Below are 26,239 nucleotides of genomic sequence, written 5' to 3'. Positions count from 1 at the left end.
CCGGAATGCCTGATCCGGCATTAATTCCCATTGACTTGCATTAGTGCCGGATCCGGCATTGCAACACAACTGAAGGACGGAAAACTGTGAAAAAGACTGCAAGACGGATCAGTCCATCCGCATGACAAGCGGAGAGACGGATCCGTTCTTGCAATGCATTTGTAGATGGATCCGCACCCGGATCCGTCTACAAATGCTGTCAGTTGTCACACTGATCGGCGGATCCGGCAGGCAGCTCAGACGACGGAACTGCCTGCCGGATCACACTAACGCTAGTGTGAAAGTAGCCTTAGGATTTTAACCTAAGAGTTCACTGTACAGATACATACACATACTCTAATGGTGACTACAGGTACACAATATTCCCACAATTCTGATTTGAGGTACCATATTAGAAAGCTGCTATTTATGTAATGACGTTATGTAGAAGCTGAACCTGCACATTATATTTATTATAACCCTGAACATATAAATGTAAAATTCAACTTACAAATCCATTTTCGGCAACGTAGGTGGGCAACCCACTGACAAGAGACCAATGATCCACAGGGGGGGTGCTTCAATGACAAAACATAGTGAGCGTTAATGTAGAGTGATGGCGGTATTACACACTAGCAGTCATTATGGTGAAAGGGGTTAATGTCTTACGGGATGACTTTGATTTCTTCTTTCCCATGCAAAATATAATCAATAATCTTGTAAAAATTTACTTCCTGATCAAGAAAGAAAAATAGAATTTAGTTTTCTAAAGGCAATAAATTCAAAGAAGTAATACTATTTCATAATCTATGTGAGTCTTCTACATGTGTAGTGATAATCTGCAGGAGGGGTCTCCAGCCTGCGCCAAACTACACATGGTGGGAGGTTGGAATGGATCTGGAGCTACGCACGATTGGCTGTGTTTTATTAAACCCTCTACTGAACTATAGGGATTGTCTCATGAAAAAGATTCTACATTCGTCAAATCATCTGCAATAGCCACTGAGTTATTAAATAAAAAATTTGTATAGGGCCACCTGCTGTTTATTCTATTTTTTATTTCCCTGTCCACCTCAATAACCACTGAGGTGGACTCACATGTTCAGTTCCATCATTTAGCTGCCACCAGCCATATCTACTGGACTACTGACAAATACAGGGAGAGAGCTACAGCAGAAAGGATATACCCACTAAGAAAGGGAACATCTCCTGAGTTGTAGCTGACAGGACACGGCCTCTGATCTGCACCAGATAGGACACCCCACAGAAAAGGTACTCCTGTCCGAGCTGTCATAGGAAGAGAGCTGCTGCAGAATAGGCACTGCCCTCTGAGCTGTCATAGGAAGAGCTGCTGCAGAAAGGGTACTCCCCTGAGCTGTGATAGGAGGAGCTGCTGCAGAAAGGGTACTCCCCTGAGCTGTGATAGGAGGAGCTTCTGCAGAAAGGGTACTCCCCTGAGCTGTGATAGGAGGAGCTGCTGCAGAAAGGGTACTCCCCTGAGCTGTGATAGGAGGAGCTGCTGCAGAAAGGGTACTCCCCTGAGCTGTGATAGGAAGAGCTGCTGCAGAAAGGGTACTCTCCTGAGCTGTGATAGGAGGAGCTGCTGCAGAAAGGATACTCCCCTGAGCTGTGATAGGAAGAGCTGCTGCAGAAAGGGTACTCTCCTGATCTGTGATAGGAAGAGATGCTGCAGAAAGGCTACTCCCCTGAGATGTGATAGGAGGAGCTTCTGCAGAAAGGGTACTCCCCTGAGCTGTGATAGGAAGAGCTGCTGCAGAAAGGGTACTCCCCTGAGCTGTGATAGGAGGAGCTTCTGCAGAAAGGGTACTCCCCTGAGCTGTGATAGGAAGAGCTGCTGCAGAAAGGGTACTCCCCTGAGCTGTGATAGGAGGAGCTTCTGCAGAAAGGGTACTCCCCTGAGCTGTGATAGGAAGAGCTGCTGCAGAAAGGGTACTCCCCTGAGCTGTGATAGGAAGAGCTGCTGCAGAGAGGGTACTCCCCTGAGCTGTGATTGGAAGAGCTGCTGCAGAAAGGGTACTCCCCTGAGCTGTGATAGGAGGAGCTTCTGCAGAAAGGGTACTCCCCTGAGCTGTGATAGGAAGAGCTGCTGCAGAAAGGGTACTCCCCTGAGCTGTGATAGGAAGAGCTGCTGCAGAAAGGGTACTCCCCTGAGCTGTGATAGGAAGAGCTGCTGCAGAAAGCGTACTCCCCTGAGCTGTGATAGGAAGAGCTGCTGCAGAAAGGGTACTCCCCTGAGCTGTGATAGGAGGAGCTTCTGCAGAAAGGGTACTCCCCTGAGCTGTGATAGGAAGAGCTGCTGCAGAAAGGGTACTCTCCTGAGCTGTGATAGGAAGAGATGCTGCAGAAAGGCTACTCCCCTGAGATGTGATAGGAGGAGCTTCTGCAGAAAGGGTACTCCCCTGAGCTGTGATAGGAAGAGCTGCTGCAGAAAGGGTACTCCCCTGAGCTGTGATAGGAGGAGCTTCTGCAGAAAGGGTATTCCCCTGAGCTGTGATAGGAAGAGCTGCTGCAGAAAGGGTACTCCCCTGAGCTGTGATAGGAAGAGCTGCTGCAGAAAGGGTACTCCCCTGAGCTGTGATAGGAAGAGCTGCTGCAGAGAGGGTACTCCCCTGAGCTGTGATTGGAAGAGCTGCTGCAGAAAGGGTACTCCTCTGAGCTGTGATAGGAGGAGCTTCTGCAGAAAGGGTACTCCCCTGAGCTGTGATAGGAAGAGCTGCTGCAGAAAGGGTACTCCCCTGAGCTGTGATAGGAAGAGCTGCTGCAGAAAGGGTACTCCCCTGAGCTGTGATAGGAAGAGCTGCTGCAGAAAGGGTACTCCCCTGAGCTGTGATAGGAAGAGCTGCTGCAGAAAGGGTACTCCCCTGAGCTGTGATAGGAAGAAAATTGCTGCAGAAAAAAAAAGACAAGCCCCTTGAGCGGCCAGCATGAGCTAAATCTAGCAGAGCAATTGGAGCAATGAATGGGGAGATCTCTGGATCCATGTGAGGTACGGGCCTGGTTGTAGCTTTGTTAGAAAGAGACTGTCATCTACTCTAGGATTAATTTAACATGAGGTAAGCCCTTTAATCGCAGTATAATGAAAGGTTACACCACTTTTTCTGTGTATTAATATCTTACAGTAACATTATAGGAGCTTTTATTTTTCAATTCAAAAGGATAATAAATGGTGGCCTGGTCAAGTGATTCATGCCGCTCCATGCAAAGTCTGTGGGACTGGTGAAGAGAAGGCGGGTACAATGCCCAGCTATCTCTAGCAGTCCCATAGAGTTGAGTGGGCATGCTGAATCAGCACCATATTCACACAGGAGACTTAAAGGGGTGTGCCAATTTCTGGTTACTGTTGACCAATGTGTTTGCAAGATGATTATATGGCACTTACTAATATGGCTTTTATTGAAATTCTGCACTATTTTTTATATTTCATATCGTATGTCCCATTGTTTGCCAAGTTTTATGTGTTGTCCACATGGAGCTCCTGTCCATAAAATAGCTGCTGATGGAGGGTCATGTGAACAGGCAAATCACCTTCATGTAATGTCTCCTCTATTCAAGTACACTACCCCTGCCATCTGTACTTGCACTTTTATAAGTTTGGTGGAGATGCAGTGCATTTGAATGCAGGAGACATCACATAGAGGTAATTTGCCTGGTCACATGACCCTCCATCAGCAGCCATCTTGGGGACAGGATCTCTATGTGGACAACACAGAAGATTTGCCTAACATGGGGGCATGGCATATAAAATGAAGCAAACAGCACACAATATCAACAAAGACTATATTAGTAAGTGTAATTTGGTCATCTTATACGCACAATGGTCACATGTAGCTAGAAAGTGGCCAACCCCTTTAAGGATCCCCAGTCTCGTGATCGGTGAAGATCCTGTGGATAGGTGGTAAGTCATAATCTTTGGATAATGACTTTAAGTTAAATTCTTAGTGAATCATGTCTTCTAGGGGAGAAAAAGGTTTCAGAGGAAAAGTCAGTGTGCCTCTAGGTTACCTTTAAGGCACACAAGGTACAGTATGGGTCCAGAGAATTCTGTTGGTGGCTTATTCATTATCTATATGACATGGATCCCAAATACGGCTGTGTGCATCATTCCATAGAAGTATTCTCATAGCCACCAAATAGACATGTGCTTCATTCAATATGCAGCATAGAACAAAGGCCTTACAAACCCTTCCATCAGGAGTCTTTGGTCCTTTATAAGGTGGCACTTCTCCTAGTAGGATTGGCCATTGTTCGTAGAACTCCTAGATGACAAAAATCAAAAGTAAAAAAGCGATTAGATAAATATGAGATATGAGATAGATAGATAGATAGATAAGGCGGAACTCAAGAGTGAGTAGAGTAAGGTAAAGAAAAGGTCTGGTTTGAGGTCTGAATAGTTCCTCTTCTTTTATGTATCTCTGGCTTGGGGGTTTGAATTTAGTGGTTTGGTCCAAGGTCCGAGTCTAGTTTGTGGTATATATTGTAAATACATTTTAAGGGTCAGGTCTGAGGTTTGGATTACTTTTAAGGTCTAGTCTGAGGTTTGAATTTAAGAAGTCTGTACCAGGGTCTGGATTAATTAGGGGTCTGGTCTAAGAGTCTGAATTATTTTAGGGGTCTAATCTGGTGTCTGAATGTAATTTAAGAGGTCTGGTCTAAGTTCTGGATTAATTTTGGGGTGTAGGATCTAAAATTATTTAGGTGTCTTGTGTAAAGTCTGATTTCATTTTAGGGTCTAGTCTGACATTTGAATTTATTAGGGTATGGTCTGGTATAGGATCTGGATTAATTGTGGGGTCTGATCTAATGTCTGAATTTGTTAGTTCTAGGATCTGGATTAATTTAGGGGTCTGGTCTGGGGTATGCATTCTTTTAGGGATCTTAATGTATTTGGATTGATGTAGAGGCTGGGGGTGGCTGCAGAAACGAGAAGCTAAAGATCTCTGAGCAGCAAATACTGCAGTCATCAGGAGAAGTTGTCATGGCAGATGGAAATGAAAGGAAAAAGAATGACTCCAATCAGAGAAGACACATCAAATGTGAGTCACTAGATTTAATTGTTGCGTGTAGTGCTTATGACTGGGTCTGATCAATTCTGTATCCTCTTGTATAGTCTACAGTATGGATCTGGTATCTGATCACTATATGGTCACTGTATGACGGTATTGTTGGTTAGGTTGGGCTTTGTATAGTGGTGCTGTATATTTACTTCTGACTGAAAGAGCAAGTGTGTGCCTAATCCTTACTGTGTGATTGGGTTTTTCAGTGTTTCACTTTTATTCCTTCTTGTGTTGGCGCAGTGGCTTACATAATTAAGGAAGTGGCAAGAGGCATGATCAAAAAAGTAAAATTCACTATGGCATACTTTTCACGCTATACCCCACCTCCTTCCCCTAGATTTCAATGCTGGATCCATTCCTCATAGACATGAGCTGTCATAGATAAGTATGGTGGTATGTATAAAAGTGAATAAAAAAAAAGACTGTCAGCCTACTCAAATTTTTTCCTCCCTGAGAACTTCCCGATAGATTTACTGAGTAATTAGAATTCTATTTGTTTCTCTTTCTTTTCGTTATGATTAGGTTGTGGGTTTATAGACCTTCATTTTATGTCTGTAAAAGTCACCTTTTCTTTTGTCATGTCCAGCAATGCCACAGAGTAACGTTCACAGTTGAGGTAAATCCTGACAGTGTAGAGAGCTTTGTGAAACTGACGCTCAATGTCAGTAAGTTCCTCAAAGACTTTGTTGGCGCACCAAAGCAGGATCTGTCGAGAGGAAGAAAGGTCAGTGGTCATTGTTACATAAAATTATATATTCTACACATTTGCAGTATGTGTTTGAAAGTTTGTGAACTGTTCAGAATTTTCTATATTTCAGCATTAATTTGATCTAAAAACGACATCAGATTTTCACTCACAAAGTAGGTAAAGATAACCAAATCAAACAAATGAGTAAACTTAACATTTTGGAGTGGCCAAGTCAAAGTTCTTCATCCAGTAGAAATGTTGTGGAAGGCCTGAATCCACCAAGAAAGTTGGAGAAGTTTTGTATGGAGGAATGGGCTGAAATTCCTCCAAGCCGATGTGTAGGACTAATCAACAATTACCGGAAATGATTATTTGAAGTTATTGCTGTACAAGGGGGTGACACCAGATACTGAAAACAAAGGTTCACTTACTTTTGCCACTCACAGACATGTAATGTTGGATTATTTTCCTCAACAATTGACCTGGTATAATATTTTTGAGTCATTTGTTTTTGGTTATCTTTAGCTACTTTTAGGACTGGTGTGAAAATATTATGTAGTTTTACGTCAAATTTTGCAGATATATTGATAATTCTGAAGGGTTCACAAACTTTCAAGCACCACTGTAGCAAAAGGGAATTTGCCATTTGAGTCTTTTGGAGCTACATTATAACATTTCCTAAACCTTTTTACGCCACTATCAGTGGTGTACATAGAGAATTAAGAGCCCTATAGCAAGGATCAAACCAGGCCCCCCACACAAGACAGAAGGGTTTATGTCTAAACCCTTTTCAATGGCACTTGGGCCATTTTTCCACCGCTTCATTTGCTAAAAGTTGTTCCTTTAGAGCAGTGATAGGCAAACTGCGGCTCTCCAGCTGTTGCAGAACTACAACTCCCAGCATGCAAAGACTGGCTACAGCTTTCAGCCTACAGCAGGGCATGGTGGGATTTGTAGTTTTGCAACAGCTGGAGAGCCGCAGTTTGCCTATCACTGCTTCAGAGGGTAAAGTCCTGACCAAGTTTTCACCTCCAGTAGAAGAGGAGATAATCCCAACTAAGACTGGGCCCCATAGCAGCTGCCTGGTCTGCCGCTATGGTAGTTATGCCCCTGGCCACTATTGTGGTGTAAAAAAGTTGCAGGTTATGGTGCACTTTTCTAAAGTGTTGAAAAAGCAGGTGGGGCTTAGCAGGAGGGGGTGGGACTTTGCATTGCCCACCAGATTTATTATATGGCCAAAAACCTATGCCGGCCCTTCAGTTTCTGCGAGAGATGTGACTAATTTATTAAGAGGCAGTTTTAATAAATGTCCCCAAATGAGTCAAAGATTAAATTGTACCTCCAACGATGAACATAATTTAATTTTTAGGTCTAAAATTCTGTGCTGATTAATTTCTTAACAAATGTTTATAGGAGCTCCATTTTTCTGGTGCAGACCCCCAAAACCCCTACTTTCACAAAGCTTAGCGTTAAAGGGGTTGTCCCAGAATATCACCTATACACAGGATCAGGGGTGTTGCTAGTTTAAAACATTCTGGGCCTGGGCCCCTGATGTTTTGTCCGAGGCCCCGATTGTACTGCCTGCCTGCTAGATATAACTGCATTGCCATTCTCAGGACGGCAATACAATTCTAAATGCAGTAGCTGAAAAGGACCTGCGATGATGTCACCATCATGTGACTAGTGCAGGAGAGGACAGCAGTGAGGAGAAGTCCTGGGAAGAGGCTGAGGTGAGGTATTCTACCTGAGAAGAGGTAAGTGAAGGGGTAGATTAGGGTACTTTCACACTAGCGTCAAAGTTTTCTGCTATTGAGTTCCGTCATAGGGGCTCAATACCGGAAAAAACGGATCAGTTTTATCCTAATGCATTCTGAATGGAGAGCAATCCGTTCAGTATGCATCAAGATGTCTTCCGTTCCGTCCCTTTTATGGTATTTGGCATGCTGCGGCATTTTCTCCGGCCAAAATTCCGGAACACTTGCCAGAATGCCGGATCCGGCATTAATTTCCATTGAAATGTATTAATGCCGGATCCAGTACCATGTGTTCAAGAAATGGCCGCATTGACGGATCCAGTTTTCCGGTCTGCGCATGCATAGACTTAAAAAAATACTGGATCCGGAAACAAATGATCTCCGTTCAACGGAACTGCCTACCTGATTCTTATAACGCTAGTGTGAAAGTACCCTTACTCAGTGTGAGGGGGTGATGCTAATTACATGGGAATGCATGTTGGAGGTGGCTGGGGCAGGGTGATGTTATTTATATGGGACTATATGTTGAAGACGGCTGTGGGAGGGAGTGATAACATGGGACTGAATGTTGAGGGGTAATGTTATTTACATGGGACTGCATGTTGGAGGTGCCTGGGGAGGGGGTGATTTATTTTACATAGGACTGTATGTTGAAGGTGTCTGGGGGAGGGAGTGATGTTATTTACATGGGACTGAATATTGAGGGGGTGATGTTATTTACATGGGACTGTATGTTGAAGGCGGCTGGGGAGGGGTGTGATGGTATTTACATGGGACTCTATGGTGGAGGGAGGGAAATAATGTTATTTACATGGGACTGTGTGTTATTTACATGAGACTGAATTATAATTTATGAGGACACTAAACGGAGGAATATAACTACAGGGGGCACTGCAGGGGGCATTATAAATACTGTAGGTGCATCAGGGTGAGCATTATAACAGTAGAGGGTGATATAAATACTGGGGGCACTCTAAGGGAATTATAACAGTAGGGGGCGATATAAATACTGGGGCACTTCAGGGCGAGCATTTTAACAGTAGGGGGCGATATAAATACTGGGGACACTGTAGGGGCATTATAACAGTAGGGGGCGATATAAATACTGGGGCACTTCAGGGTGAGCATTATAACAGTAGGGGGCAGTATAAATACTGGGGGCACTGTGGGGGCATTTTAAATCCAGGGGACATTAGGCATCTTATTACCACTGAGTGCTCTATCTGAGAGATCCGCATTATTTCTACTAAGAGCACTATGGGGGCCTTATCACTACTGAGGGGTCTGTAGAGAGCTTTAATGCCACTGGGGGAACAATAGGGGGCCTTATTTCTACTGGGAGCTCTGTAAGGGCATTATTAATACTTATACTAATTGAGGCACACTAAGGGAGCACTATCACTCTTGGGGGCACTGTAGGAGGCAGTATTACTAATAGGGGCATTCTAGAAGGGAATTACTATTGGTGGGACTATAATGCGTACTGTTACTTTGGGGGGCACTCATTTTTGTTCAGCATAGTATTTGGGGGTACAGAAGTGTGAGGAAGCTAAGAGATCTGTGTGTCACACTCTGCAGAGACGAGCCCAGTCAGTTCTAATTTACACCACTGTATCTTATCACACAAATAGACTAAAATGTATAAAAAACAGATGACTTGTAGCAAATATGCAACAAAAACAGATACTAATTGTGAAACAAAGACCCATATATTGTATTCGATATACGAAATATATCCGTATTTGATCCTTTTTTATGCTGTATGAAGGAGCCCTTAGTTACATGTTGGCATTTCATAGAAGAAAAAGTGTTGCTAAATATTACATCTACTGAAAATGTATAATGTGGCTGAACATCGGGCAACCAAAGCTTACAATCCATCTGCTTACCTGGCTTTTCCTGGATTCAATGCCATGAAGGTAGTTGATGTGATGTTGTTGAAGAACAATGGATATAAAATCCAGATATTTAGTGAAGACCTACAAGAATGGGTAAAAACAATATTAAATATATAATAAATTAGTATATTATATTTCTCTGCAATGCTATGGAATAAGTTGTACAGATTGTTCCTGATCTTACCGCTTCATCCTCTTTGCTAAAGGCGGGGGCATTCTGTTTGTTAATGGCCATGATGACCGCTAGAACCTCCTTTCCAAACATGATGGGTGTTGCCAGTAGATTGCTTGTAGTACAGCCGGTCTGCTTGTCCGCAAAGTCAGAGAAGTGCGTGTTCTGCAGAGAGAAATACATTTACGTTTCAGCATATTCTTTGGCTACGGCAATTGTGTACAGGTATGGTGGGCTAGATCAGTCATGGAGGCGTTGGTCCAGTTGATTTGTCCATAAAAAGTCCTACGATGTTTTCATTAACATGTTGCATTTGAAGGCATCACAAATTACATTGTTGAAGAATCGCATATTTTTCTGTCCACGTCCATTCCGCAATTTTGCCGATTGAACGTGGACCTATTGATCTCAATGGGGTCTCAAAAGATTCGGACAACACACCCGGTGATGTCTGCATCGGCATCTCCATTCTGCAACCCCACAAAAAAGATAGAACATAACCTATTTTTCTCCAAAGTAGTAATTTCTATCATAAGGAAGGACATTACGATCCGCAAAATGAGGAACACACGCGGCTGTGTTTTGCAGATCCGAAATTTGCGGTCCGCAAAACACTAATACAGTCATTTGAATAGCTCCTAAGTTTTCCACATTTGGTGGTATTCATGCAAGGACCAGATCATGATTAGTGGAAGACAGAGTCAAAACATGAATTTCTTTCCAATTTTTGGTGGTGGGAAAAAGGCGAGTTGCATGACCATAATCCTTTCTACATAACTGTGCCTTGTGCTGTCTATTAAAGGCCACCATCTTGTTCCAAAGAAGTTCAACAATGTAGTGCCCACATAATATGGCCATATAACACCAACATAATAGCGCCACGCTGTGCCCAAATAACAGGAGCCAAGTGATATTAGCTTGACATGACTGTCCAGGTAGGACGTTTACAGCAGACTATGTGAGATGGGGATGGGATTGTGGATGCCCCTAAATTGTTGAAGGGCATTTGGGACCCTTTTGCTACAATTTGGCACTGACACAACCAAGGTACTTTTTTAAGGGCTCTTTACGGGACTTAGATATCGGTGGCCAGTTCTCAGGATTAGTCGGAGTCCAACACCCTGTGCTCTCCAGTGATCAGCACCTATTCACTTGAATGGTAAAGGAGCTAACAATTCCAGTTCCTGTGTATAGTTTCCGGTGATCTCAGTTGAGTGTCTTCTCAATGACAAAAGGGGAGAAATCTGCTGCCAGACGCCTTTGGAAGCAGCTTATCTCCCCAAACACCAACTGCTAGGGCATGCTGAAATCCAACAGCCCGATTCTTCTAATCCCCAACATCAGCTGCCGCAGAACCCCCATACACATTAAATGGATGACTGGTCAAGCTGAAATCCGTGGGTTTGGATGATTAATGATGTAATCTGTTCAAATATGAATTGCAAAGCCATAGGATACATTAAAGTGGTTTAGTAACGATGAGATGAGACACAGTCCTGACAACCAGCCGGCCGGGGAGTGTGCAGGCACTCGCTATTTCGGTAGCTCCTATTGCGGTGCATGGGAGTTATGGAAACAATGTAGCTGGTGGACGGAACTGTGTCTCATCTCACTTTGGTGAGATGCACCCCCACTGATGGAGTGATCAGCAGGGTTGTGGGGTGTCGGACCCCTGCCGATCAGATATTGATGGCCTATCCATATTAAAATACCAGAAAACCAATTTAAAAGGGTAAAGTTTTCAAACCAGCACCTTGATCGGAATACTTTTGTAATTGCAAGTAATTAAAAATGTGACATAGTTATAGTATTGAGTTATTCAATATAATGTATCTGTATTGCGCAACCTGCTGTTTGTTTTTCTTCTTATTTCTTTGTCCTGCTCACGGAGATGGCCGCACATGCTCAGTTTCATCCTTCAACTGCCTCCTGAGCTGTGATAGGGAGAGCTAAGACACGCCCCCTGAGCTGTGATAGGGAGAGCGGAGAAACGCCCCCTGAGCTGTGATAGGGAGAGCTGAGACACGCCTCCAGAGCTGTGATAGGGAGAGCTGAGACACGCCCCCTGAGCTGCAGCAGAAAAGACACTCCCCTTGAGCTGTCAGCCTGATATAAATCTAGCAGAGCAATGACTGGGGAGATCTCTGGATCCATGTGAGGTACAGGGCTGGTTCTAGATTTGTTAGAAAGAGATTGCCATGCACTATATCAGGGATGCTCAACCTTTGGCCCTCCAGCTGTTGCAAAACTACAACTCCCAGCATGCCCTAATAGCTGTAGTCTATCCAGGCATGCTGGGAATTGTAGTTTTGCAACAGCTGGAGGGCCACAAGTCGGGCATTCCTGTACTATATTATATGCTGTCTGATTAAAAAATGTTGCATTAGTCATGGGATAAACACTTTAAAGGAGAAAACCAGACAATATCTACACCATGTCTACGTCTATCTCTACACCACTGGCTAAATTTGGGTTATAATTGTGCACCATAACTCTGGCGCAATGTCGCATGTTGTGCCTTAGGCCACTCCTCTTTTCCGCAATGCCACACTCCTATCCTGCAAAGCCACACCCCCTTGCTGAGCACATTGCAAACATTGTCTAAGATCAGAATTCGGCTGCATTTTCTGTGTGTCAGTTTTACCCTTATTGCTCCTTTAAAGGGACACCCATATCCATCTGTGAAAATCCGCAGTCGCACTGCACCATGGAGGAGCATGCTGGGGATCTGAAAATCCTATCTACGCGTATTGTACTGGAAACCGCATCAGTATGTGATGAACAATCCGCAAAGCGAATCCACGGCAATTCTGTCACATCTGAATGTGACAGTAGAGATATCAGCGCCCTCTCTTGTGACAAGCCGTGCGCTTGTGTGTTCATCACATGACCAGGACAGAGTATTACCCCCTGAGAATAAGCATGAAGGTTTCTATTCATTTAAAGCAAACAGAGATTTTGACAACCAGGAGAAATTGTTTGAAAAAGAAAATAGTAAGACTGTATACCATTTCATCATGCAGAAAAATAGACTAATATCCCTTTAATGAACACATTAATAAACGTATGGCGGATTAAGGCCTCATGCTCACTACCGTGTCCGTGTTTCGGTCTGCAAACCATAGATCTGCAAAATCTTCATTTTTCTCATTCCTAATGCTAGAAATGAGTGTTAGTGTTGAATCAAAGTCCACTTCTGATACGAATTTCAGGATAAATTTGATTCGCTGCAAAGCAAAATTTTCTCATGCTTCTTGGTAGCGAATCGATTTAACCTGAAATAGTGCAAAAAAATTGCATTGCACCCACTACTTACAAAGAAATGCGCTTTGTGGCAAAGTAATTCATCATAAAGTGGATTTTTTTGTAAAACTCGGTGAAGCAGCTGAATCAAATTTTACAATACTTTGCTCATCTATTCTTGTCCTCAATAGGACATGTTCTATCATTTGCAAAATGGACATATGGATGCAGACAGAACAGGGATGACATCCATGTTCTGTCCGTTTTTTGTCTTTTTTTGTTGACCCATAGAAGTAAATTGATCCATAAAAAATGCGGATCGGACGCCCGAGGACTCAGTATTAAGAAGCAGATGACCATGAAACAGCAGCCATACATAACTGACGGGCAGAGCGGGAAATCATCTGGATATTACTGGGATTACCCCACAGTTCATGAGATTATCTCGTTATCAGATTTCATTCCTGATATTCAGTAATCTGCAGCGTTTCCCTGATGCGCGGGATGGATGACTCTGGTCTTAGATGATATCATTTTAATTCTGGTTGCATTAATTAAATGCGCCCTGATTAAATTAAGCAGGGCAATAAATAATCCAGCTTCAGTGCCAGATTACATCATGTTCCGTTCATAATTAAAGGGTAACTGAGATTTTTTTTTTCATTTGCTAGTTTATTAGAGCTAGGCATGTATACTGGAGTTAGTCTGTCAATGATTGTCAAAAGATCTGTAATTGCCTTATAATAACAGCTTTCATTAATGTCCTCTGTCCCTTTCCACTGCTCCCTTAAAAGCCCGTTGCTATGGCTCATCTGTCTTCCTTTTAATATAAACAGAAGACGGAGGGGCGGTCCTTCACACTGCATGCCTGCATTAGGCTTCAGAGTGAGGAGGCGTGTCTCTCAGTAATCCAATCTGATTGGCTGGCAGGGGGCTGCTGGCTACAGCAAGTGTGTATTGGAAGTGAGGGAAAGCAGTTTTGGCCTCAGAGAACTGGCAGAGGAGCCACCTTGAGAAGATCCTCATATTGTAGAGGTTAAAACAGCCGTAACTAAGGGAAAAACTCAAGGAAAACAATGGTATGTAAAGATTGCTTTATGCATAATGCTGCTGAAGCAGTAACATATGCTAAAAAAAAATATTTTTTTCTGAAAACATGACAGTTACCCTTTAATGTTCTCAGAAAGCAGTACTTTATGAAAATGTCTGCCCTAAGGCCCAGGAGGCATGAGATGAGTTTTCAGGCCTCCTTGATCTTTTATAATGTATATGTTGCAATGATGGAAATTTCTGTATATATAAAATTATTCAGTCCCTGGATGGGATGGATAAACGGCTGACAAACGTCTCAGTTACCAATGTTCCGCTATCTGCATAGATTTTACAATTCCCAGAATGGCCACTAGGGGGCCAACCTGTATTAACTTCGTAAATTAGGAATTGGTGGTGGCTGCTCTCCTATATAGTCTATGGTATGGTGCTTACAAGTCCAAGGAGAGGACACCCTACCTCTCAAGTAGGAAAATATTTTGATCAAAGGTGTAAGGACGAGCACTCTACCATTTGGTACACATTTATTTGAATTAATAAAAATGTATATAATAGCATATAAAACTTCTTAAAACAACAACTTTATAAAATGACACTAAAGTAAATATAACCACAATGGGGTAATGATTTTCTTAGTTGGAGATGATCGGTTTCTCAAGAGTCCTGAAACTGCGTTGTATGAGGTCCTCTAATTATGTTTAAGAGTCCATGGAGATGGTATTACTATGACCTAACAGGCTCCAGCACTGTTTCGTTGGTCAGATCATAGTCCCAAAATATGCAATGAGACAAAGATAAGGTAAGGATGAAATGACCGGCTTAATAGCCGCTTACCTCTCATTCATATGTGTCTTCAGTCCTGCATTCTGGTCGGACTTTTCAGGATATTCTACCGCAGTGCAGCCGGGGTGCGTGGAACACCTTGAATGGTATCGGAGGCCGGCGTCTCACGTGGTTCCACTCGGTGTCCGCGCTGGATGCTTAGCGAAACAGCACCTACGTCACTTCCTGTGTGATCAGGTAGTGACGTCTACCTTGTATTTCGGCGGTGATTTCGAACTGCAGTTTCCTGATGTTTTAATCTTGCAGGTATCGGAATATTGTCTGCATGGCCATGCAATTTAGGAAAGTGTAGACAGGTATATGGCGTAAACCCAGACGCGTTTCGGGAGTTGTCACTCTCCCTTCCTCAGTGGTTCAGGACTCTTGAGAAACCGATCATCTCCAACTAAGAAAATCATTACCCCATTGTGGTTATATTTACTTTAGTGTCATTTTATAAAGCTGTATTAACTTCGACATGGCTAGGCACTGTACAGAGCACTGGTAGTATGTTGGAAAGGGAGTCGGTCACCTCCAAAACCAGTTCCAAAGTAAACATACTGCCATGTAGGACAGGTGTACCGAAATCTTACCGTACTTTTTTTTTGGGACCTTCAATCTTGAGAAATGCTTCTCTTAATTTTAATGCAAATACGTTTTTAGGTGCAACATGGGTGGGGCAGCTCTGTTTGGTGCACCCTGCTTCCCCTCCATCATTGGCTCTGAAATCTCAGAGACTGTCAATCAAACACGAGGGAGACTTGCTGAGTTGTGTTATTGGTGGAGCAGCAGTGCACCAAATGAAGCCTTATTTGCATTCCTCAGGATTGGAGGACTGGATTTTCACAAGAAAGGCATGGTTTTGGGCAACCACCTTAGTGATATGCTTCTTTTGAAACTGATTTTGGAGGTGACAGACTTCATTCAAACTTCATTTCTCAGCATGTTTTATGCAAATAGCTCTCCTCCAGGAAGACTGTCTCTAATGCCACCAATAGCTACCCTACAAGTTCGATTCATTAAAGGGCCTCACAACGTGACAAAACCCGAAGAAGCCAAACCAAAATCTCTGTATGGAAAAGACCCATCTGCGGACAACTGTTCCGGGGTTTTGCAGACTTGATCAGACAGCAACTTATAGGTTAACTACCACCACTAGGTGGCACTAGAGAGACAGTGTTCCTTCTTCCTGGAGGAGAGCTACTTTATGTACCTTTTGTTACTTTTTTTTTTTTTTTTTCAGGGCATTGCCTGCCCATTAGAGTCTCTATGCCAACTTTACAGTCTCTACAAGGAGAAACATTAGGGGAAGTTGTTAAGACTGGCAGTCCATATGCCGGTCTTGATAAAAAAAAACTAAAAAAAAAAACGTTAGCATGAGAAGCGTCAAATTCATTGAGTCACACGCCTCTAAATAATTTTTTGCATATGTTGGGAGGTTCGGCAGAATCTGAAATCTACAGCCTCTAGGAGTTGGCATCGATTGCAACTGTAATGTTCTCCCGTTTAATGACGTAAATATTAGTAAATCTGTTGTTCTGTTTGGGCCACGCCCCGTCACACCCACATCCATTGTCAGACGGCATCAATAAATCCTAAACCTTCAGCATCATTTGCTTTTGATTGACTAAATACCTTTAAAGGCTGATTGCTGGGTTGTTTTTTTAACCTATATATTCTGCCTCCTTCTTCCAAGGTACCCTAGGCAGCTGCCAAACTTGCCTATCATTTGTCACACCCCTTTCTGCAGGATTTTCATTGCAGCATAGTATAATCTTAGGGTAATCTATGAATTTCCATTTACTGTGTTAGAAAAGACTCTATTCAGATATTCAGGCAAGGCAATGGCCGGGGGCATTTTATTTTTGCCTTTTTTTTTTCACTTTAAAGAACAAACCAATGACTTTAATAAATGGCCCCAACGATAATGTACAGTATAGGTCAGTGCTCGGTTCTACAGTCTCCCCTGGTTGGTGTCACTGGATAGCGCTGGGTGGAGCAGATACAGTAAATGGTGTCCAGTCCTTGTGTGCACGGAAGACAGCATTACCCAGTGACATTATACGCTACACAGATTCTGCTTGATCTTTACCCCCATAATCAGCCTTATGCACTTATCAGGATTATCCCCAGCATGCCATGTGCTGGAGGGACGGAATACGACAGGGACTGCAGACTACTGCAATATCACTGGTGCACAGCATTACCAGACCGACCGCTGCAAAGTTTTATTTCAAATGGTAGAAGAGACTAGATAGATAGATAGATAGATATATAGATAGATAATAGATAAATATGAAGTGATTAGATAGATAGATAGATAGATAGATAGATAGATAGATCGTGCACTCCCGTCTATCTGCCCAGGACTTTTAATCAGAGTATCCCATAGCTGGATTCTACATTGCCCTAAAATTTTGTGGGCCAAAAGCCCAGGAGAGGCAAGTCTGATAGTGTAGTGTATCTGTTGGAAGCCACCTTGTCGCTGGATAGATGGGCCCAACACAATTTTGATCAAAAACGTGCACAAAGAGTTTGCATGTTTCTGCTACTTGTAGTCCTTGTTTGCTTTTCAATAGATAGATAGATATGAGATATACAAGATAGATAGATAGATAGATAGAAAAAGTCTGCTGTTTTTCTAGAAACAGCCCCATAACTGTCCATGGGATGTGTCTGGTATTAGCATTTCAGCTCTATTTACAAGCTGAAAACCAGATACAACCTGTGGACAGATATGGCGCTTCTGTCCTCGTCCTACACAACCATTCTTAACATGAATTACACTACACCGCCTTAATCTGACATGACTGTAAACTACTTACCAGCCTACGTCTGGTAATGTCATTTATTAAAGCTGCAGCATTGCAATCACCCTCTCCTGGTTGGAAACTGAGGGTTACAGTATACTGTCTTAAAGGGGCGTCACAATGAGTTAGATATGTAGGTTCGTTCTGCCTAGGTTTACGTAATCTGTCTGCAGACCTGGCGTAAATGGGTTAAATGGATCATGATTTTACACTGACTGCACAAGTGTCATCATCTCCTCCATCTGTACATTAGAGCGGAGTCTTAACAAAGAATTATACTTCTACCAGAAGATCAGAGAGGGCGGGGATATGGATAACCGTTCTGTGTTCAAAGGAGTATTCTGGTGTAATCATTTTTAAAAAGGATATGTTTCGCAGAGGGCATAAATAACAAATGGTAAGTACTCACCTCACCGATGCCCCTGCTGCTGTTCTGCCTCTGCTCCGGTCCCTGCTCCTCTCCACTTCCTCTCGACATGCCCACTCAGCCAATTACTGGCTACAGAGGCGACACACTTCAGGAAGTGGAGAGGAGCAAGGACCAGAGCCGTGACCAAAGCAGAGATCGGTAAGGTGAGTACTTACCCTTTGTTATTTTTCAGTCTCCATTTTTATTGAGAATTATTCTGCCAAAATACCCCTTGTTTTTTGGGGAAAGTTTAACTTTTATCTTTACTATGTGTCAATTCCATATACCACACATTATGAGCTTAAAGGGGTTATCTCATGAATAATGTAAAAATGAAAATCATACATAATCTAGTACATGATAATCTCTTTGTAACAAAGATAGAACCAGCCCTGTACCTCACATGAATCCAGAGATGTCTCCAGTCATTGCCCTAATTGTTTTGCTAGATTTATTTCAATCTGTGAGCTTAGGGGGTGTGTCACTTCTCAGGGGGGGGGGGGTGTCCTTTCTGCTGCAGCTGGTGGCCGTTAAAAGATGGAACTGAGCATGTGCTTCCATCAGTGAGCAGGACAGAGAAATTAGAAAAAGAGCAAACAGCAGGTGGCGCTGTACAGATAGACTTTATTGAATTACTCAGTAGCTATAATCCATTTTTAGTTACATACAATTACAAACGTATTTAGATCTAGGTGCTGGTATGAAAACTGTAGCGAGCGCTGTGTCTTCTTCACTGTTTATCTGCGTGCCATCTACATTCTTGTGGCGGTGTACGGCAATGACAACTTTTTGGCCCATTCATTTGAATGTGAAAGGAAGCTGAAGGCATGCAGGTGTAGGAAGCAGCGCTCGCATCAGCATCACAGCCTCGTCAAATTATTGATCGCCAGGGGTACCAGGCATCGGACCCCCCACTAATCTGATATCGGTGGTGTATCCTGAGGATAGGTCATCAATATCGTGCGACTGGGCAACCTCTTTTAGGCTTTTGTTCAGAAAATCCTTTTATTATGACTGTATGAACAATGGGCGTGGCAGTTGCAGAGAGAGCAGAGCCTCTAGGTGTAATGACAACGCCCCCGTTGCTCCTAGAGGCTCATTTGCATATATTAAAACATAATTTTTCTCATATGAACACGGGACCAACACAGACGCCTTCAGCTGCCAAGTGCACATGTAACAGGTCAGCCAGTGTCATAGGTACAAATCTGCTGACAGATGCCCTTTAAGAAAGAAGTCGTCTCACTGAGTACAAGCCTCCTATCCCATATTACAGTATAGAACTGCAGTCACAATTCTGCATGCTTCAGAGCTGAACTCAACAACCATTCTTACTGGTTTGATGTGACAGTTAGGCTCACGGTGTGCCACCAGCTGGACCAAACAGATGCTTTCTAATGACAATATCGTACATTTATTGACACAAATCTATTTATTGGTTCAAATAGAGCTAAGTTTAAGGAGCAAAAAAGGACAGGTACATTTGAATAAAAATCAGGCCTGTCCCATTAAATAAGTGACAACTGGGAGGTAAGTGTCCTACTTAACAGGGTTGTCTCATCTCTTGCTTTACTAAGGCAAGATGAGAGACAGCCCCTACCACCAGCAGGCCAGAAAATGATGGTGCATGGTAGCTAGTTACAGTCCATAGCTTGCTGTGCTCATGCACCACAATGGGAGCTACTGAGACAGCGAACTCTGGAGCGCCCTGCACTTTCCCGGCCAACTGGTGGTGAGGACTGTGTCTCATCTCACCTTAGTAATGGCAAGATGAGACAAGCCCTTTAACTAAGCGAGTTCAGCTATTGTTGACTGATTCCAACAGAAAACAGAAGAATAGTAACTCTACCAAAAGAAGACATCTTTGTCCTTGAGAAGTTCTTCCTCCTGTGCTGGTAGAACCAGAAGAGGAGGATACATGTAGGTGACCACATATTGGCCACCAACATGTATCAAGTGAGTTCTAGCTAACGAGGGGACACATGGTGGACAATGAGACTGGCATTGCAAGAATATTGCGACTGGGGAAGCGTTGTAGCCAATGTTGGTGGGCCATCCTATGTGGCTGGTACTGTAAATTACACCTCTGCTCCAGTTGACCCTCATTTTGAAGTAGTGGTTCAATTTGTTCAATCTGTGATTTACATAAATCTTGCACATTGTCTTTGTGTTATGCATCAGCTAAGGTGTGTTATAATGCATGAAGTAACCCCTTTTTCCTTATCAAGTACAATAGAGGAAACATGTTGTGTGACGGTATATTTTTTTTATAACCAAGTTACCAATTCCCTAAGGTATTCCCAGTAGAGAAAAAATGCTAAGCCTACCTATAACAGGAGAAATAAATCACAAAGTAGGAGCCTATACAGAAGGAAAGCTGTCAATCATTTTCCGTGGGCAGGAGAACCAGACCCACAAGATCATACTATATATTTAGCTAGGAATCAACTGCTTTTATAGAAAAGTACCCCATAAATCCTATAGAAGTACACATCACCTTCAACTCTATCCTTCTTAGCTTCAATTAGCAGATCAATTTCATGTCACACTTTGTACAGAGAAAACTGAAGTCATCATCCCACCCAGGCCACAGTCACATAGTCCACAAATGTTCATATTCATAATTTCCTTCACATGGGGCAAAAATTTAGTTTGTGGCATTAGCACATTACCCAAGCCAAGACAGATGCGAAGAGCTTGTTGACTTCCACAATGGTGCCTAATACCAGGAGAATATGCTCTGCCAGCATTCCTTTCCCAGCTTCACCCATAAATGTAATATGAGTAAGATATCTTCTGGACATGGATGTCTTATCATCGTGCACAATTTTTTGAGGACAGATTAAATTTTTTTACAGGATGTTTTATGGATGTTATTAAAGGTTCCTATAGGAACTTTACCAAAATTCTACACATTTATCAATAATTATTCTCACCAGTGGATACTTTGGTAATGGTATTAGTCACTTACCTTTTTCACATCAGGGACATTGAACGTCTTCTTTGTATGAGCCACCCACCCCACGATACCAATATCTAAAGGAAAAACTATTTCACTTTCAGGTGCTACAAGGTTGTCTTCAAATTTAGAGTCCTTGGTGACATTGAAGAGCCTCGTGGCTAGTTCTGGTATTCCGTTTCGGGACCTATAGAAGAACAAGCTACAATAACTGGCTTGGAGAAACAACGCCAGTCTTTGAAGGACTTTGTGAATGGTCTTCTCCATGTTAGTTGCATTTTGGATCTCCGCCACCAACTCCAACAAGATGTCAGTTTCTTCCAGTTTTGTTAGGTCATGAAATGACACCCCATCTTTCAAGTTCAGCTGCTTGTTATTAAACAAGGCTCCGACAGCCTCTCCTCTCAATTTTCTGTCATAATAATCCTTGGCAAATTGAGGGTTGTTTTCCAGATATTTCTCAACATCTTCTTTCTTCAACTCTCCCATTTTCTTGATGATTATTTCTTAACAATGCATATTTTCTTGAGTAAAACTATTTACGTATTTTTAGTCATAAAAGACATGGCAAAATGGACATTCTGTGGACTATCTCTATGAACACTTGTGTATCCTTGAGAGCTTAAAAAATCCTCACCAACCTTCTTGAGGTTTGACAGAAGGCACTAGCTTAGTGTCTTCTTAGCTTTGGATTCTGAAGACGGCTAATTAAACAGATGTCAGGACACTAAACCCCTGGCATGCTTTTAGCTTGTAAATCCCACAGAAACCATTTTAGACAGAGCAATCCATTTTAAGATCAGAGCTGTGCTGCTCCCGTAAGGTACTGAAGTAGAATGTGCGTCTACAATGAACATTTAATTCATGATTAACGTCCAGTCGCGTGACTTACTGACGTATTTGTGAATGGAAGATGTAATCACATCTTAGACTGTAGAATATAAGGGAACTGAATCAAGGTTGATGGGTTTAAGGACTGACAGTTTCCCCACCTCCCATGCTTGTGCCTCCATGTGAATTGATAGATGAGCTTCCTCAACAATTTAATCGTCGGTAAAATATTGCCGAAAAGTAAAGATAGCATATTATACTTTGTGCTTAGTTCAGTCCCGAGTGCTCAAAATGAAAAACCATAAGAATGCAAAATATGAACAAAAAATTATTGCGACAAAATTCTTCAACCTTTCTCGATCAATGAGAGTAGTTTTAACCCTTAAAACCATTTGTCATTAGACCCTTTTTGTGGCCTTACAATTTCCAGTGGGGCTTGAAAGGTTGTGAACCCATCATGATTTTTTATATTTCTTCATACATTTGATCTAAAATTACATCAAGCAGAAAAAGATATCCAAATCAAACAAATGAGTCAAAAATGTTAAATCTGGTTGTTTACTTATTGAGGAAAATGGTCCAATATCCAATATCACATATTTGTGAATGACAAAAGTAAGTGAACCTTTAGGAATAGCAGATAAATTGAAGTTGAAATTCGTTAGGTGTTTTCCGTCAATGGTGGGAACTATGTTTTATTTAAAGAATAGGGATCTATCAAAGCTTGATCTTCACAACACATGTTTGTGGAAGTGTATCATCACATAAACAAAGGAGATTTCTGAGGACCTCAGAAGAAGAGTTGTTGATGCTCATCAGGCTGCTAAAGGTTATAAAACTATCTCTAAATAGTTTGGACTCTACCAATCCACAGTCAGATAGTGTATAAATGGAGGAAATTCAAGACCATTATTACCGTCCTTAGAAGTGGTCAACCAACAAAGATCACACCAAGAGCAATGTGTGTAATAATCTGCAAGGTCACAAAAGAACCGAAGGTAACATCTAAGGGCTCTTTCACACTTGCGTTGTTCTTTTCCGGCATAGAGTTCCATTGTCGGTGCTCAATGCCGGAAGAATCCTAAACAGGATTATCCCCATGCATTCTGAATGGAGAGAAATCCGTTCAGGATGCATCAGGATGTCTTCAGTTCCGGACCGGAACGTTTTTTGGCCGGAGAAAATATTGCAGCATGCTGCGCTTTTTGCTCCGTGTTACACCTAGAGACTCTGCCATATCTGCAACTGCTGTGCCTTCTGCACTTTGATTGACAGTGCTAGGCGTGATGATGTTTTCACAGCCTGATCCTATTAATCAAAGTGCAGAGGGCGCGAAAGATACAGAGAGAGCAGAGCCTCTAGGTGCATATATTAAAAATGTAATTTTTCTCAGCAATATGGCCACATATGTTCATTGGACCAATACAGATGTCTTCAGCTGCCAATCGCACATATAACAGATCTGCCATCTTCATAGATACAAATCTGCTGACAGGTTCCCTTTAATATATGCAAATGAGCCTCTAGGAGCAACAGGGGCGTTGCTGTTACACCTAGAGGCTCTGCTCTCTCTGCAGCTGCCGCGCCCTCTGCACTTTGACCAGGTGTGATAACATTCTCAGTACCTGGCCCTGTCAATCAAAGTGCAGAGGGCGTGGCAGTTGCAGAGAGAGCAGAGTCTCTAGGTGTAACGGCAACGCCCCCGTTGCTCCTAGAGGCTCATTTGCATACATTAAAACATAATTTTTCTCAGCAATACAGGCACATATGAACATGGGGCCAACACAGATGCCTTCAGCTGCCAAGTGCACATCTAGCAGGTCAGCCAGTGTCATAGGTACAAAACTGCTGACAGATGCCCTTTAACACTGACAGTAGGCATAACGAAAAGGTGAGGTGTGGGGACTGGATTTTATATATATTCCAATAAACACGATGAGTATCAAAGATTGATGTCATTTGTCTAATAACTCAACTTATGGCAAAATGTGTTTGGTTTGGAGACCTAAGAAAATCCTAATTTACTAGCAGTTCCCTGTTGTATTCTATCTGCATGCTTATACTGGAAATATATGAGGAACAATATTAAAGTGAAGGACGTATTAAAAAATTCCAATGACTTTAACCGATTATTATCGTTCATAGCATGAATATAAATGAGCTATGCTCACATTTCAGCATTTTGTCTGGCCTCAGTCCCGTCTAATTGTAGTTTTAATTACAAATAATTATGTATATCCAGTGCTGGTAGGCATATCCGTTTTTACAGCTCTATCGCCCTACCCTCAGGGAAGCAAAGCTGTAGATCTGCAAGAATAATGTAAAAGAAATGAACTGCAAAATTTTAATAATGGCACCTTGGATAGAAAGTGTTCAAAGCCCATCTTGTTCCTGTTTTCGCCATCTTGATTTTGACCAAGTGAAGAAGCTAAAGTATGGCACCTTTTCCTTAAAGGGTTTCTGTCAGCTCATACATTGGGGGCATATCGCTAGGATATGCCCCCAATGTCTTATAGCTGCAGGTCCTACCTCTGGGACCTACACCTATCTCTAAAATTGAGGCACAGCTCCTCTACATGCAAACCGGGACCACTCTGACCCTCTACCCATTTGTTACTTTGGATGGGCATGTACTGGATGCATTTTGTAGATGTCCTGGTCCCTATTGACACACAGGAAATGAACCAGTTAGTCCAGTGGTGCACCAACCATTTTTCGTCTGAGGGCCGCAATAAACTAGGTATAAATTTTGCGGGCTGGAACCAGGTAGCTTTGCCAGAAAGAAATGCAAACGCTATGATGGGGCACGTGTGAGCATTACTACTGTAAAGAGGACACATATCTGGCATAACTACTGTGAGGGGGCACATATCTTGGCATAACTACTGTGAGGAGGGCACATATCAGGGTATAATTACTGTGAGCTGTGAGGAGGGTACATATCAGGGCATAACTACTGTGAGGGGGCACGAGTGAGCATTACTACTGTGAAGAGGGCACATATCTGGCATAACTACTGTGAGGGGGTACATATCTGGGCATAACTACTGTGAGGAGGGCACATATCAGGGCATAACTACTGTGAGGGGGCACATATCTGGGTATAACTACTGTGAGGGGCACATATCTGGGCATAACTACTGTGAGGGGGCACATATCTGGGCATAACTACTGTGAGGGGGCATGTGTGAGCATTACATCTGTGAAAACGGCACATATCTTGGCATTATTACTGTGAGGGGGCACATATCTGGGTATAACTACTGTGAGGGGGCATGTGTGAGCATTAAGTCTGTGAAGAGGGCACATATCTTGGCATTATTACTGTGAGGGGGCATGTGATGTGAACATATGTGTAATGTATGTAGTGCAGTTTGTGATGATCACACACTGCACTACATACATTACACACATGTATACATCACATACTGCGCTGTCACCTTCTTCTACAGGTCCACCTTGATGTCTGGTCTTTAGGCTTCAGTCAGATCCTCCACCGCCATGCTTGCACCGTGTGCCCGACACCACCAGGAGTTGGCCCCTCCTCCTTTCATCTCCCGCCAGCTTCTCCTACAGCAGGGCGCTCTATCTCTCCAGTGCCCGCCCAATCTTACCAATCAGGGGCGTAGCTAGAAATGACTGGGCCCCATAGCAAAAAAATGTATGCCCCCCCCTTCCCGGACCTCCCACCCCTTCCAGAGCTCCCACCCAAACACCTCTCCAGGACCTCCCACCCCAACATCCCCCTAAGTGTCGTCCACAGATCCCCCCTTCAGTGTCGTCCACAGATCCCCCCCTTCAGTGTCGTCCATAGATCCCCCCTTCAGTGTCGTCCACAGATCCCCCCCTTCAGTGTCACCCACAGATCCCCCCCCTTCAGTGTCGTCCACAGATCCCCCTTCAGTGTCCTCCACAGATCCCCCCTTCAGTGTCGTCCACAAATCCCCCCTTCAGTGTCATCCACAGATCTCCCCCCCACCCAGAGCCGCATCCTAGCTAATTTATTCACTGCACTTGCCTCTGTGAAATTAAAGAGAAGCGCCGTAATCTCGCACAGGCGCACTGGCAGAGGCCAGGAAGACGGTGCATGCGCACTTCGATGCCTCTGCCAGTGCGCCTGTGCGAGATTACGGCGCTTCTCTTTAATTTCACAGAGGCAAGTGCAGAGAATAAATTAGCTAGGAGGGGGGGCTGGGCGGGTAGATTGCATCGCTATGCTGCCTGTGCCGTTCGCAGCTCTCCCTGCGCTGATAAAGTCCGGTCACTGCGCTGGCCGCATGACACGGCTTCGCGGGCCGTAGGTTGGGCATCACTGAGTTAGTCGATCAGAATGGCAGCATTGGTAGTTTGGTGAGGTATGAATTTTTGGGGATAATGATCACCAAAGTTTTATCTATGTCGTACGGATCATAACATAGGAAATGTCTGGACATCACTGGTCGTAGTAGTGACCCGCCTCAGCTGAAGAGTGGGCTTTCCTGGCATTTTTTGTGGTCAAACCAGGACCAGAAAGTGAAGAGCAGCGGGAACCAGAGCAGGAATATACCTG

The 26,239-nt window shown here is 43.2% G+C and overlaps 1 protein-coding gene across 1 annotated transcript in view; it reads right to left on the bottom strand.

The window, feature by feature from the left end:
• Nucleotides 1-21,348, bottom strand: part of PDE6C (phosphodiesterase 6C) — a 77,960-nt gene extending 56,612 nt beyond the window's left edge. Inside the window, exons 1-7 of the mRNA XM_044298189.1 lie at nucleotides 20,872-21,348; nucleotides 9,579-9,731; nucleotides 9,386-9,475; nucleotides 5,620-5,760; nucleotides 4,182-4,256; nucleotides 649-713; nucleotides 491-557 (exon numbers count right to left, since the gene is read on the bottom strand). Coding sequence (XP_044154124.1) covers nucleotides 491-557; nucleotides 649-713; nucleotides 4,182-4,256; nucleotides 5,620-5,760; nucleotides 9,386-9,475; nucleotides 9,579-9,731; nucleotides 20,872-21,348 — 1,068 coding nt within the window. The remainder of the gene's footprint in view (nucleotides 1-490; nucleotides 558-648; nucleotides 714-4,181; nucleotides 4,257-5,619; nucleotides 5,761-9,385; nucleotides 9,476-9,578; nucleotides 9,732-20,871) is intronic.
• Nucleotides 21,349-26,239: the final 4,891 nt, after the last annotated feature.

This window comes from Bufo gargarizans, chromosome 6 (genome assembly GCF_014858855.1).
Source record: "Bufo gargarizans isolate SCDJY-AF-19 chromosome 6, ASM1485885v1, whole genome shotgun sequence".
In the NCBI taxonomy this organism is placed as follows: domain Eukaryota; kingdom Metazoa; phylum Chordata; class Amphibia; order Anura; family Bufonidae; genus Bufo; species Bufo gargarizans.
Note: the sequence above shows the minus strand (reverse complement) of the source record. Positions and strands in the feature narration are given on the sequence as shown.